This window comes from Neovison vison, chromosome 1 (assembly GCF_020171115.1).
Source record: "Neovison vison isolate M4711 chromosome 1, ASM_NN_V1, whole genome shotgun sequence".
NCBI lineage: Eukaryota > Metazoa > Chordata > Mammalia > Carnivora > Mustelidae > Neogale > Neogale vison.
Window position 1 is genome coordinate 50,078,552 of NC_058091.1, and position 12,299 is coordinate 50,090,850.

Genomic DNA, 12,299 nt, shown 5'->3' on the forward strand with positions numbered 1-12,299 from the left:
CTATAATAATTAGCGCTGTTGGAGATGAGGATATTTACGAGATTATTTTTTACCAAAAATATGAGATCTGCATTAATGACTTTTTTCAGTTGAGTTTCTTAAGGAGATGATAGTACTCTAAGGATACTTAAAAGTTTGCTAGTTTTCTTCAGAAAGTGGGACATATGATATTGTTCATCTGTCAAAGAGCAATGATATAGTATGTCACATAGGGATGTTACGGTGTATCTAATGGTTTTCTCTAGCCATGAGAAATTATATTTCACCTTATAACTGTTACTTTGGTTCTAGTATTTAATAAGTTAACTCTATTTGTATTTTTGTGTAGTAGTCTCACATGGGTGGAAGAGCAAAGCAGTTAGCAGGGCATGACAGCCACAGTAAAAGATAGAGAGTGAGCAGCATGGCACAGAACTCTTGGATGGAGTTAATTGATAACTTACACAAGATCATCTATTACTAAGGGCTTAGGAGTGCTGAAATCCTGGATTTGCTGACTCCGTGAAGTGATTTTTGCCCTCATTCATTGTTGATTCAATCTATTCTTAATTCCTGTTAAGTGATAGTTATCCATGTAATTAATATAAATATGAATTATAAGGAAACACATTTAGATTTTTGCCATACTAGGATTTTAGTAAATAATATAGTGTAAACAAACCCTGCCTCCATCACTTTTCAGCCAAAACCTTCAAGGAATAGAAGATAAAATCACAAAAATGAAAGTAACTATGGTAGCTTGGGATCGACATGACAATACAGTTATAACTGCAGTTAATAACATGACTCTGAAAGTTTGGAACTCTTACACCGGTCAACTAATTCATGTCCTGATGGTGAGAAAAAAAGATTCATTTTTATTTGATATAATGAAACTAATTATAGGATGGACTGTTTTCATTGAGAAATAAAATCTTTTATAAAAAGTTAGCTAAGAAATCTTGCTAGATGGATAACAGGTCTTTGTGGGAGATTAGAAATAATTTTAAAATATAGTTAAACTGGTTTGGCTTGGAAATCTAGATCCTTGCTATTACTTAGTATGTAGTGCTGTATCAGTATATTCTTAGGTTTCACCAAATGATAGTGAAGCCTTGGTTGATGGTATTAGCTCAGCTTCATTATATGTTGATAAATTTGAAAATTTTTGCTACTTTAATAATTCTTAGAGTTCAAATTTTAGAAATAGTCCCATACTGATTTTTGATTGAATTTCCATTTTTTGAATTTGTAATTCTATGCCACTTTAAAAATATTTCAGGGTCATGAAGATGAGGTATTTGTCCTTGAGCCACACCCATTCGATCCGAGAGTTCTCTTTTCTGCTGGTCATGATGGAAACGTGATAGTGTGGGATCTGGCAAGAGGTGTCAAAATTCGATCTTATTTCAATATGGTAATTATCAGCCTCTTCATTTTATAGCTGTTAAAGATTTGGGGACCACTTGCAGGTACTCTGCATATCACAAAGGAAATCCATTTAAGAGTTTGTTTAGACACTATTTTGCCTTTAAGTTTCAAAAAGAGTTCTGTATTATACACTTAATTTAGATATTAAAATTAAAAGAAAATTGCATACTACAATTCAGTTATACTGGTGATAACTAATTTGGTTTTTAAAATAGTTTTTAACAGTGGTACTTGAGAAACTCACAAGTATGAAGATACAACATAGATAAGAAAAATTTTGGAAAACCATGTTAAAGAAATCCTAGATATTATATTGCATTATTATACTTCAGAAGTCCTCTTGTATAACAATTTGATTCCAGTACACCCATTTTGTTTTTTAAAGTTTTATTTATTTAAGTAATCTCTGCACCCATGTGGGTCTCAAACTTAGGACCCTGAGATCAAGAGTCTTCTTCCAGCTGAGCTAGCTAGGTGCCCCCATCCTCATGCCATTTTAAAATTAAAGGCATTCTTGTCCTTTTTCAAATTATAGTATGTTAGATATTTATAGTGTAAGCCTTTTCCCCTCTACATTTTGCTTCTTATGCAGATATTTAGTATATTTTGTTAAATATTGAATTGTACTGGTTTAATATCACATACAGTTTACTGTGCAGTGTTACTATGTCTCTGTAACTACTGTATGAAGTATAAAGTTTTCCTCAAATACTGCTGTTTATTCAGTCACCTATTTTTTAATCTATTTCCTATATATCAGGGATACCTTTCAACAAAATAAAAGGAGAAAAACTTGTATTTCTATTTCAGCATCTTTAGTTTTTCTTAAAAATCCACTACAGAAAACACTACTAATGAATTATGAAGCATGACAATTAAGTCTGTGTATAGTCAGTTATTTTGCAAAAGAAAAATTTTAGAGTGTCATTTGTGAAATACAGTGGTTTGTGAAAAAATTTCATGAAAGTGATACTATATTTGATGATAATCGTAATAAAGTTACTTCTATGTAGTAAGAAGTAATTACTAAGATCAGTTAGAGGGAGGAATAAGAAGAATTTTCATTAGTGAGGGAATTAAGTTGGCTGTCTCTATGGATATCTTAGTGTATATAAGGTAAAAAAAAATTGTCAAACTCTTATTTTTTAAAAAAGATTTAATTATTTGGAGTACAATTTTTAGTGACAGATGGATTTCCTTAGTGATATATGTATAAGGGAAGATTTTTTTAAAAGCAAATACTTAAATATGCTGGTAAAGAATTCTTTCTTTTTCTATCCTTGTGTTTCTGGTTTGCTCCTTGGGACATCTCTGTTAAAAAAAATTATTAGTTTGTCTTTATAACTTCAAAAGAAAACATTTTGTGGCCTATACATATATTAGTGACTTTTTTTAAAAGTAATTTCATATTTTTGAAAGGCATTGGTGTGTTAGTAGAGTGGAGGTAAAATTTTCTCTCATACTTGAATACTGCTTTCACCTTTAAGCTACAAAGGTGAATTTTTCCTTATCAGGTAAGTTGATCACACTAATATTCTACCTTATGTTTTAGAAATCGGAATACATTGAGATTGAACTGATTTGCTTTTAGATCATCACAAATTCGTGATATAGCCAGGAATAGAAGTCAGCCATATTACGTGTTCTTTGAAATTAGCTAAGGGATTAGTTACATTACTGCCTTAAAAATTGTTTTAATAAGAGTTTTAGATAAAGATATTTTTTTCCTGTTCCAAGAACAAGAGATAGAAAAGCTCTAAAGGGCAGAAGAAACAACTTTATGTAGTAAGTGGAACTGGATGGTATCCATAGAATATTCAGACTGAGAAAGACAAAACATAGACTAAAAATATATCTTGCATTTAAAAAAACTAGAAAATGAACTATACTTTATCTAATTAAAATAAGGATCTCCTTTTAATTTTTTGTAAGATTTTTAATGACTTCCAAAATACTTCTATGTATTACTTCATTTGGGTCTCATGAAAACTTTGTAATATAATCAGGGTAGATTTTATTATTACTGGTTTTATGAAACTGTACAGAGATGAATTGCTTTGCCCAGGTTTACCTAGGTCACACAGCTGTTACTGGGGACTTGGGAATTAAAACCCATATTTTTTTGTCTGTTGTTACTGAGTTCTTAATGCTAACTCTAGTTAATGGTTGGCCATTGTATAGCTAACTTCAGATCTACCTAGTTAGTGATATGTTACCAGGAGAAAATGTCTTCATAATGGTATTAATTCTGATTAGATCTTTTGAGTTCTTAAATTTAGCTTGATTTTTTTTGTCTCTAATTTATAAGTTATCTAAGTGCCCTACTTTTTGCTCTTTGCTTTTTTTGTTCATTTTGTTGTTTGTTTTATCTATGGACAGATGGAAGATAAAGCATCCAGCACTGCTGTTAAGAAAATAAAAACAGTTGGAGGGGGTAGTAGAAGCTTAAGTTCACTGTCCACTCTACTGAATGTTGAATTTTGGTTATAGTAGTTAAAACTCTTTGGCGCTGTGTAGCAAACAAATAATTTTTTGAGTTACTAAAATACCATAAAAGTTGAAGAAGTACAAATTCAAACCCTGATGTTAAATTGTACTAGTAATTATAACTTCAACTTAGTAAATATTTTTTGAATGCTCTGTAGAGGGACTAGTTATAGTTCGTTGGAAGATTTAAGGATAAATAACTCTAGTGGAATACTCCCTGTTTAGACTAGAAATGGTAAAAGTTTAGATGAAGTATTGTTAAGACTAAGTAATATTTCATGAGTTTTAAAATCAAAGCTTATAACATGAATAAATGAATTCCCCATTAATCAGCCAGAAAGTAAGGCTTTTAACAAAATTTGATATATAAGTCCTCTGAAATACAGGTTATCAAGTATATTTTGAGAATATTGCTTTACTCTCAGTTTTTCTTTTTATAATAATTAGATTTCCCACTTGAAATTCATAATACCTTTGCAAGAAGTAAGAAAGTCCTGTAACAAATAATTATTTTGTTACTCAGCATATTACTGTTCTTTTCTTACCTATTACAAAAATTAAATATTAGAAATTTTCAAGAATTCTGTATCATCGAAAAGCCTTTCACAGGTGGTAAAAAGTTAAATTTTGTAAGTGCCCTTGTTTGATATACAGTAATTTTAAAATGAATTTTAATAAGCTTGATATATTTATTAAATATATATCATTTAAAACATGATACATTTATATATTAATATTGCACTGATATTCATCATTCTGGTAAATACTCAAATTCTTTTTTTCCTGTATCAGATCTTGACTTATACTTTTAAAAACATGACACTTTATTTTAGGACCACCTAAATTTGTAAACAAGGTTTGCGATTAAGAATTGAGATAAAGATTTAATTCCTTGTTTGCTTATAATAATCCCCTAATTTATATCACTTCAAAATCTAAATAGATTCTCACCTTGCTAGTAATATTGTCTCTAGAGAAAGTTATGGAGTTATTTTGCTTATCTTTACTGCTAGATTTCCTCTTAATAGAGGATCTGAATGATAAAAACAGTAGGGGGGGTAGGTGTTGGGTTTGCTTTTGTTACATACAAGAAGTATTTGACAAGTAAGATGATATAACACAGTATAAAGTGGAATAGACAATATATGTTCCTTGCATACTCCTCACCATTGTTTCATCTTTAACTAAAAATAAAATAATCTGAAAATAAACTTTTAATAGCATTTGCTGGAAATGTATATAAGGTAAAACCTTGAGCCTTTCTTCTTATTCCTCCTCTTCTTCTTCTTCTTCTTCTTTTGATAAACCAGAGAATGAAACCAAAGAGAATATTGTAGAGAAGATTATAATAAGACAGTTCTATTATTTTTTAAAACACATATAAATTCCAGCCCTTAAGCTTTACTTATCAACATTCCTCTAAAAATGATGTCAGTTATTCATGTTATAGCTGAACAGTCTTTATATAACTTAAATATTCAAGATAAAAGTATATTTAGGTATTTTGTTGAAGGTAGATAGTATATATTAAGTATATTCCAAAGTATCCAGATACAGTTTAGCAAGCCTAATACAGCTTTGAGAGCTGTTCTAAACTCTAGTTTAAAGGCTCTGAAACTTCAGTTAAATGTTAAAAGGCAGATAAGTTATTCCCAGAAATAACTTGAAAATGTATGCAAACTCTCTGAACTGAATTTGAAGGATTTTGTAATATTCCAGTTCCCTGAAAGAGGTAGGCAAGTTTGGGAGTTTAAATATAAACGTAAATGTTTTTAAATACAAAGTTGTTTTATAGCCCATTTTCCCTTAAAGCATGGGATGGCTAAGTTTTAACTATAGGTTTAAATGAATAATAATTTGAAAAGAGACTTACAAATTTCTTAGTTACTAGGCCATTTGATTATTAGATAGTAAGTAAAGGATGTTTGGAATAGGATTTATAGACCCCACATTATTTGCTTTCCTCATGTGTCTGGCGCTTTTGGTTTATCTTTCCTGTTCCCTTTTTTTTCTCTGTACCTATTCTAGCTGTGTTTATGATTCCCTCTCTTTCCATATCTTTCTGTATCTGTCAAGTTACTCAAAGCTGTAGTTTGTTGCCTCTTGTCTGGTTTTGATTTTAATTGAAGAGTACAATGTCTCCTTCTAGAAAGAAATTTTACAGAATTTGAGTTTTGCTTTACTTTTGTTGTTTCATGAGTAAATTCCAAATAACAATTTTTATTTATTAAAATTGTCCTTATTTTTATAATTAACCTTTCTTTCACTTGAGATTTGTTAAAAATGTTCCAGTGTCCACTAATCCAGAACAATATATTTCTCCTTGCAACGTTCCAAACAAGCAGAGGCTGCCAATCCACCACTCAGAATTTTTGCACATGCATACTTCTGACAATATGTTCTCAGTGTGACCTCTAATTTAGTTTTAGGCAATTGTAGCTGCGTATATCTAGGAAAGGCAGAAAGAGAAGCTCAAAATAAGTAATCTCATATCGTGTTCTCTTGTGAATCCAAATTTCAAGATAAATCTTTCTCTCTTTCTCTCCCTCTCTCCTCTCCTTCCTTTTTTTGCTTTCATCCTTCCATCTCTTTCATTCCCTATATCTCATCATCTAACAAGATGCTATATATCTGCTCTCTGTTAAAAGGATTTTTTTGATGCTTCCCATCCTCGTTTTCAGCCTCTCTTCGTAAGGAATTACTTTCAGTCTTCTGGAGTATGAACTCTAGTTACTATCACTTTCTTTCAGGTTTCTGGGGTTCTTTAGATTCTGTCTCTTTCTTTTCTTCAGTATCAAAAATATATCTTAAAATTTGCTGACATGAATGTGAGTTTGTCTCTGTATCTTTTAATCCTGTATTATATTTAGTGAATTACTTTATGTAGTTCTTCGACATGGTCTGTGAGTTACTATCGCAAGGGTGTTTGAGATTTGATAGTTAAATAGGGAAGTTTGTACAATGATGCAGAATGTGAACATACAGGTGAAAGACAGTTCAATTAACAAATATTTGACTGTTTTGTGCATAAGGACAAACGTGGGGACCACAAGAAAGAGAAGTGGTCCTTGTTGTTAGCCAGCAATGATAGCATGGCATATGAGAAAGGCTAATTGCTATATCTAAAGATAGAGGGATCCCTTCAGGGTAGATGGTCAGAATAAGTTTTGTTGAGGAGGAAGAACTAAAATTGTGTCTTGAAAAATAAAAAATTGAGTTAGAAAGATACTTAATTTTATAAGTATGAGGAATATTATAAATAAGGAAGTAAGAAATGTTAAGACGTGCATAGAGTAACTTAGAATGTTTGGAATAGTTTTTGAAAAGTGGGTAATTAGATGAAAAGCATAAGTTGAGGAGGATTGTTAATGGCTTCATGTTATCTTGTTAGTGTAAAGAATAGTTAACATAGTGGGATTTTTGGTAAATTATATTTATATTTTAGAAAGAAGGGAGTAAGTTTAATTGCCAGCAGTAGTATTTCAGGTACAAAGTTGAGTAAGATGGGGAATAACACTTTTATCAGTGAAATCACAATCCTACCTAGGGTGGTAGGAGATTTGTGAAAGAAAAATATGTGTGTTTGACTTGGTATTTTGTGACTGATAGAAGGATTAGGGCTGGATTATGACAGAAGATTTAATAATTGAAATTACACTGATTAAAGTAATGTGTGGAGAGTGTTGTATTAAAAAAATATTGATGGAAATATGAATGATACAGAGGAAAACTGATTTTTTTTTAGTTTGTCTTGATGTGTTTATTGTGATGTAGTGTTGGACGACCTGTGTGGAAATGGCCAGGCAACACTTGGAGACAGAATACTTAGAGGAGCTAGGAATGAAGGGAGATGTTGAAGTCTTCCAGGTAGAATGCTGTTTACCTCATGGAGAAAGAGCAGTGTGGAGGGCTTAAAACTAAACTTTTAGAAGTAGTCATATTTAGCAAATGAAGACAAGAAGAAAATCTCTAGAGAATATATTAGAAAGGTACCATGCTAGTACCATGTCAGGGGACAAAGAATGAGAATAGATTACAAGGAGGATTGATTAGTAATGTTGCAGCCCTCAGTGAAATTAAAATATGGTTAAACAGAATGTGGTTAAATTCGAAGATGAGTTACTTATTTTGATAATAAAATGTTCTTTTGATGAAAATTAGAGTTGATTCTTCAGAACCACTTATATGTATCTGTTGGTTCTATCAAGCCAGCAGGTTCCTTTTTTACACAAATTTACTTATCTTGGCACTACTTAAATAGCTATCTTTAATTCATATGTAATAATGTTAATTATAAATTAAAGCATCTTCAGTATTAAAGGAAACATTCATTTACTAATGGCCTTTTAAAGTAATTTGATGACACCCAGACTATTAGAGTGTGGATAACTTCTCATAAGATATATTTTTTGTTTCAGTTGTAACTATCATAATGATTAGAAAGTGGCAAAAGCGTATTTTAATCATATGTATGACAGTGTCTGTCTTCAGTTATCTAGTGTACTTTCTTTTTGTTTAAAGATTTTATTTATTTACTTGACAGACAGAGATCACAAGTAGGTAGAGAGGCAGGCAGAGAAAGAGGAAGGGAAGCAGGCTCACTGCTTCGCAGAGAGCCCGATGCAGGGCTCGATCCCAGGACCCTGGGATCATGACCTGAGCCGAAGGCAGAGGCTTTAACCCACTGAGCCACCCAGGTGCCCCTCTAGTGTACTTTCTTAATTAAGTTTATTTCTCCCCAGGTAGATAAACTTTAAAAGATCTTTATACATAAGGATTTTATAAGGGTATTTCTTAGCATAAATTCCATTTCCCAGCTATTTTATTCTTGGGATATGAGTCTATATCACAGAATTGTTAGGGTACTTAAAGGATTAATAATTTGGGGCACTTGGGTGGCTTAGTCAATTAAGTATCTACCTTCACCTTAAGTCATGATCTCAGGTTCCTGGGATATGGAGTTCCTTATCCAGCTCTCTGCTCAGCAGAGTTGAGCTCCCTCTCCTTCTTTGCGCTCACTCAAAAAAATAAAATCTTAAAAAAATATATTCATAATTTTCAATTTCTAGGTAAGATGCTCCCTTCTAAATAGTGGGTTTTGGTTTTTTGTTTGTTTGTTTTAAGATTTTTATTTATGTAGAGAGAGTTCATGTGTGTGTGCTAGCCAGGAGAGGGGCAGAGAGAGAGGGAGAATCTCAGGCAGACTCCCTCCTGAGTACAGAGCTGTAGGTGGGGCTCAGTCTCACAACCCTGAGACTAGGACCTGAGCCAAAATCAAGAGTTGGATGCCTAACCAATTGTTAACCAACCACCCAGGCGCACCAGTCTCATTCATTTTTAAAAATATACCACTGCCTTCAACTCAGGTCATGGTGCCAGGGTTCTGGGATCAGGCCCTGCATTGGGCTCTCTGCTCAGCGGGGAGTCTGCTTCTCCCTTTCCCCCTCCACCCTCCTCCCTGGTTGTGCTCGCTCTCCCTCCAATAAATAAAATCTTTAAAAAAAAAAAAGAAAAATGAGACCAAAAAATTGACCTTGGTTATAGACATGGAATAATTCCTTAACAGGATGATTCTGGTTAAGATAGTCCATGTTCCTGATTTGTGTTGAGTCTCTCTAGGACAACATACTTCTCATATTCACCTGTATGTATGATCCTCATGATTGATATAATTTAGAACCTGTCATTTTAGTCTGTATTCTAGTACTTCTAGCATATCTCATTTCCAGATTTGTCTAATTCTTCCAAAAAGTCTTGCTTTGAGTATCAGATGTTAGAATTTTAGGACTAGGTACGACTCTCGTGATCGTTTAAATTATCTCTGTCATTTCACAGAGAGATTAGGTGATTTGCCCATTACTAGAGAAGTCTCTTGGGTCAAAAGCCTCATTTAATTATTCATCTTTAAGTATTCATCTTTCTGCTTCTCAAAAATTACATTAGAAGTTGTGGATAGTATTCAGCCCTGAAAAAGGTGCTAGCATACTTCATTAAATAGGACATCTTCAAAGCTTTTTTTGTATTTTTTCAAATTCATTATAAATCTCTAAATTAATAAGATTGTACTACTCATTTCTTGGAAATATTTCTAGAATTCTTTAGTCAGTATGAGACTTTCCTACAGAGTAATTATTATTTTAACTTGTCTATTCCTTTCATCTCTTGCTTTAAAAACAAAATAACTTCTATGTCATTATTGCTGAATAAATTTTTTATCTTAACCTCTATTCTCTTTGAAATTTTTGCATTTATTGGTAAATACCACAGCCTGGATTTTCTCAGCTTTCCTTATTGTGATTTAATGTGTATGAATTTTATTGTGTGGTCTGTATTTACATATGTTTAATGTAATGTTTAAGTATGTTAAACATACTTAATGTTTAAGTATGCTTGATTTTATGAGAGGTAATTCATCTAAAATTCACTTGGACAATTAGTCATTATTATTCCTTTCTTTCTGTTTAATTTTCTACAGCATACATTAAATACTGGCATCAGTTGTATACAATATTAAATTTTATGTTGACTTATTCTTGGGTTAAGCAGTACATTAAATTTTATCATAGGCCCATATAATTCCAGTATGGATAGAGAAGATATTTCACCCTTTTGGTTTTGTTTGTTTGTTTTTTTCCATTTCATTTATTTATTTGGGAGAGTGAGAGAGAGAGAGCCAGAGGAGCCAGGGAGAGAGAGCTAGAGAGAGAGGGAAAAGCAGACTTCATTCTGAGGACTGAGCCAGACACATGGCTTGATCTCAGGACCCTGAGATCATGACCTGAGCCGAAACCAAGAGTCAGACACTTAACTGACCAAGCCACCCAGGCCCCCCTTAATCCTTCGGGTTTTTTAATATAAGATGCATTGTTTTTTAGTTATACATGAATAATAGTGCCTTCATGATTAAATTTTTTTTCTTTGGGAATTCTATATACTTTAAGCCTGATTTAAGAAAATGAAATCATTTTCAGAGAGAAGTACTTAACTTTTTTGTTTGGCTTACCTTAATTGCAGCATAATCATAAAAATGGTTACAGTATATTTAGTTATATAGGGGAAATAAAATATTTTCCTCCTTTGTATTAGCTGGAAAGCCTAGTCTACATTTTATGGTTATGTGCTTATTATTGGAGGAACCATTACTAAAGATAAATTTGACATTTTAATTAATTAGATTATGGACAGCTTTTCTGATTGATTCATAAGTAGACTCTTTTAATGCCTCCTTAATGAATAATAGTTAAGCCAAATAATGTGCTTTTACTTTTTTCTGATGTTGTGGGAATAAACTTTTATTTGTTTACATAAAAGTCCCTTTGAAGTTATACAGATGCCTTATACCAAGAAAGTTGATACTGCCCAGCCATATTCATGTCATGTATTATATAGGAAACCCCATGATCTTCAATAGGATTGATACTTTTTCTTTGCGTTTTTAGAGTTTTGTAAGTTCCACATCTCCAAAGTATTCTTTTACAGATCTTCTAACTGTAAATTTGGCAACGTTGGTAGGTAGCATAGAAATAGGATTGATTGATCCTTATACAGCCCACCTCACCAAAAAAAAATTTAAAAAAGGAAAACATACAGAGCAAGGTTGCCTAAACATCATGTGAAGGATACCATGCTTGTGAACGTATATCAAATATCCTTTGCCGTTGCTGTGTCAGACTTCTTTTTTTTAAAGTTTTATTTATTTATTTATTTATTTGACAGAGAGGGAGAAAGAGAAAGATCACAAGTAGGCAGAGAGGCAAAGGGGGGTTCGGGGGGGGAATGGGAAGCAGGCTTTCTGCTGATCAGAGAGCCGGATGTGGGGCTTGATCCCAGGACCCTGGGATCATGACCTGAGCTGAAGGCAGAGGCTTAACCCACTGATCCACTCAGGTGCCCCATAGACTTCTAGATCTCTTCCTCTGTTCTGTTGTGTACTTAGAATTGTAAACATAGGCTTATAACAATAGTATTACATTTCTGGAAGCTTTTATTATATTAGAGTAGTTTTAAAGTTGTTGCTTTTTGTTTTTCATCTTTTGTGAAATTTTGAACTGAAATAAATAAAAACAGCACATAACCAAGGAAGTTTGAATTCTTAAGTCTTGATTTTTTTGGTGTTAAATTCTATCTAGAGATCGAATTTTTTCAAGTGGTTACTTATTTATAACAGTTATTGTAACTTTTTATTTTGCCTAGAAAACATTGAAAAAGAGACCTGAATCCTGACATTTCTGCATTTGTAGTATCTCATTTTTTGCAAATACTAAGATATATGTGTTTACTAATGCTCATATGCTAATTTGGAGAAGTAGTTCTATTCTTTCTCATTTGTTGAATAGTTTTAACATAGACTCAAGGAATCAGTTCTCTTTGTCTGCTGTCTTTTCCTCCAACTTTCTTCACAA

General features: G+C 32.3%; 1 protein-coding gene across 4 annotated transcripts in view; it reads left to right on the top strand.

Moving 5' to 3' along the window:
- The window catches only part of LOC122905214 (pleckstrin homology domain interacting protein), a 134,521-nt gene that overhangs the window by 58,351 nt on the left and 63,871 nt on the right, over positions 1–12,299 (top strand). For all 4 annotated transcript variants that reach the window (XM_044246892.1, XM_044246881.1, XM_044246900.1 and 1 more), the window contains exons 14-15: positions 683–836; positions 1,262–1,396. In XM_044246892.1, the coding sequence (XP_044102827.1) occupies positions 683–836; positions 1,262–1,396 (289 nt within the window). The remainder of the gene's footprint in view (positions 1–682; positions 837–1,261; positions 1,397–12,299) is intronic.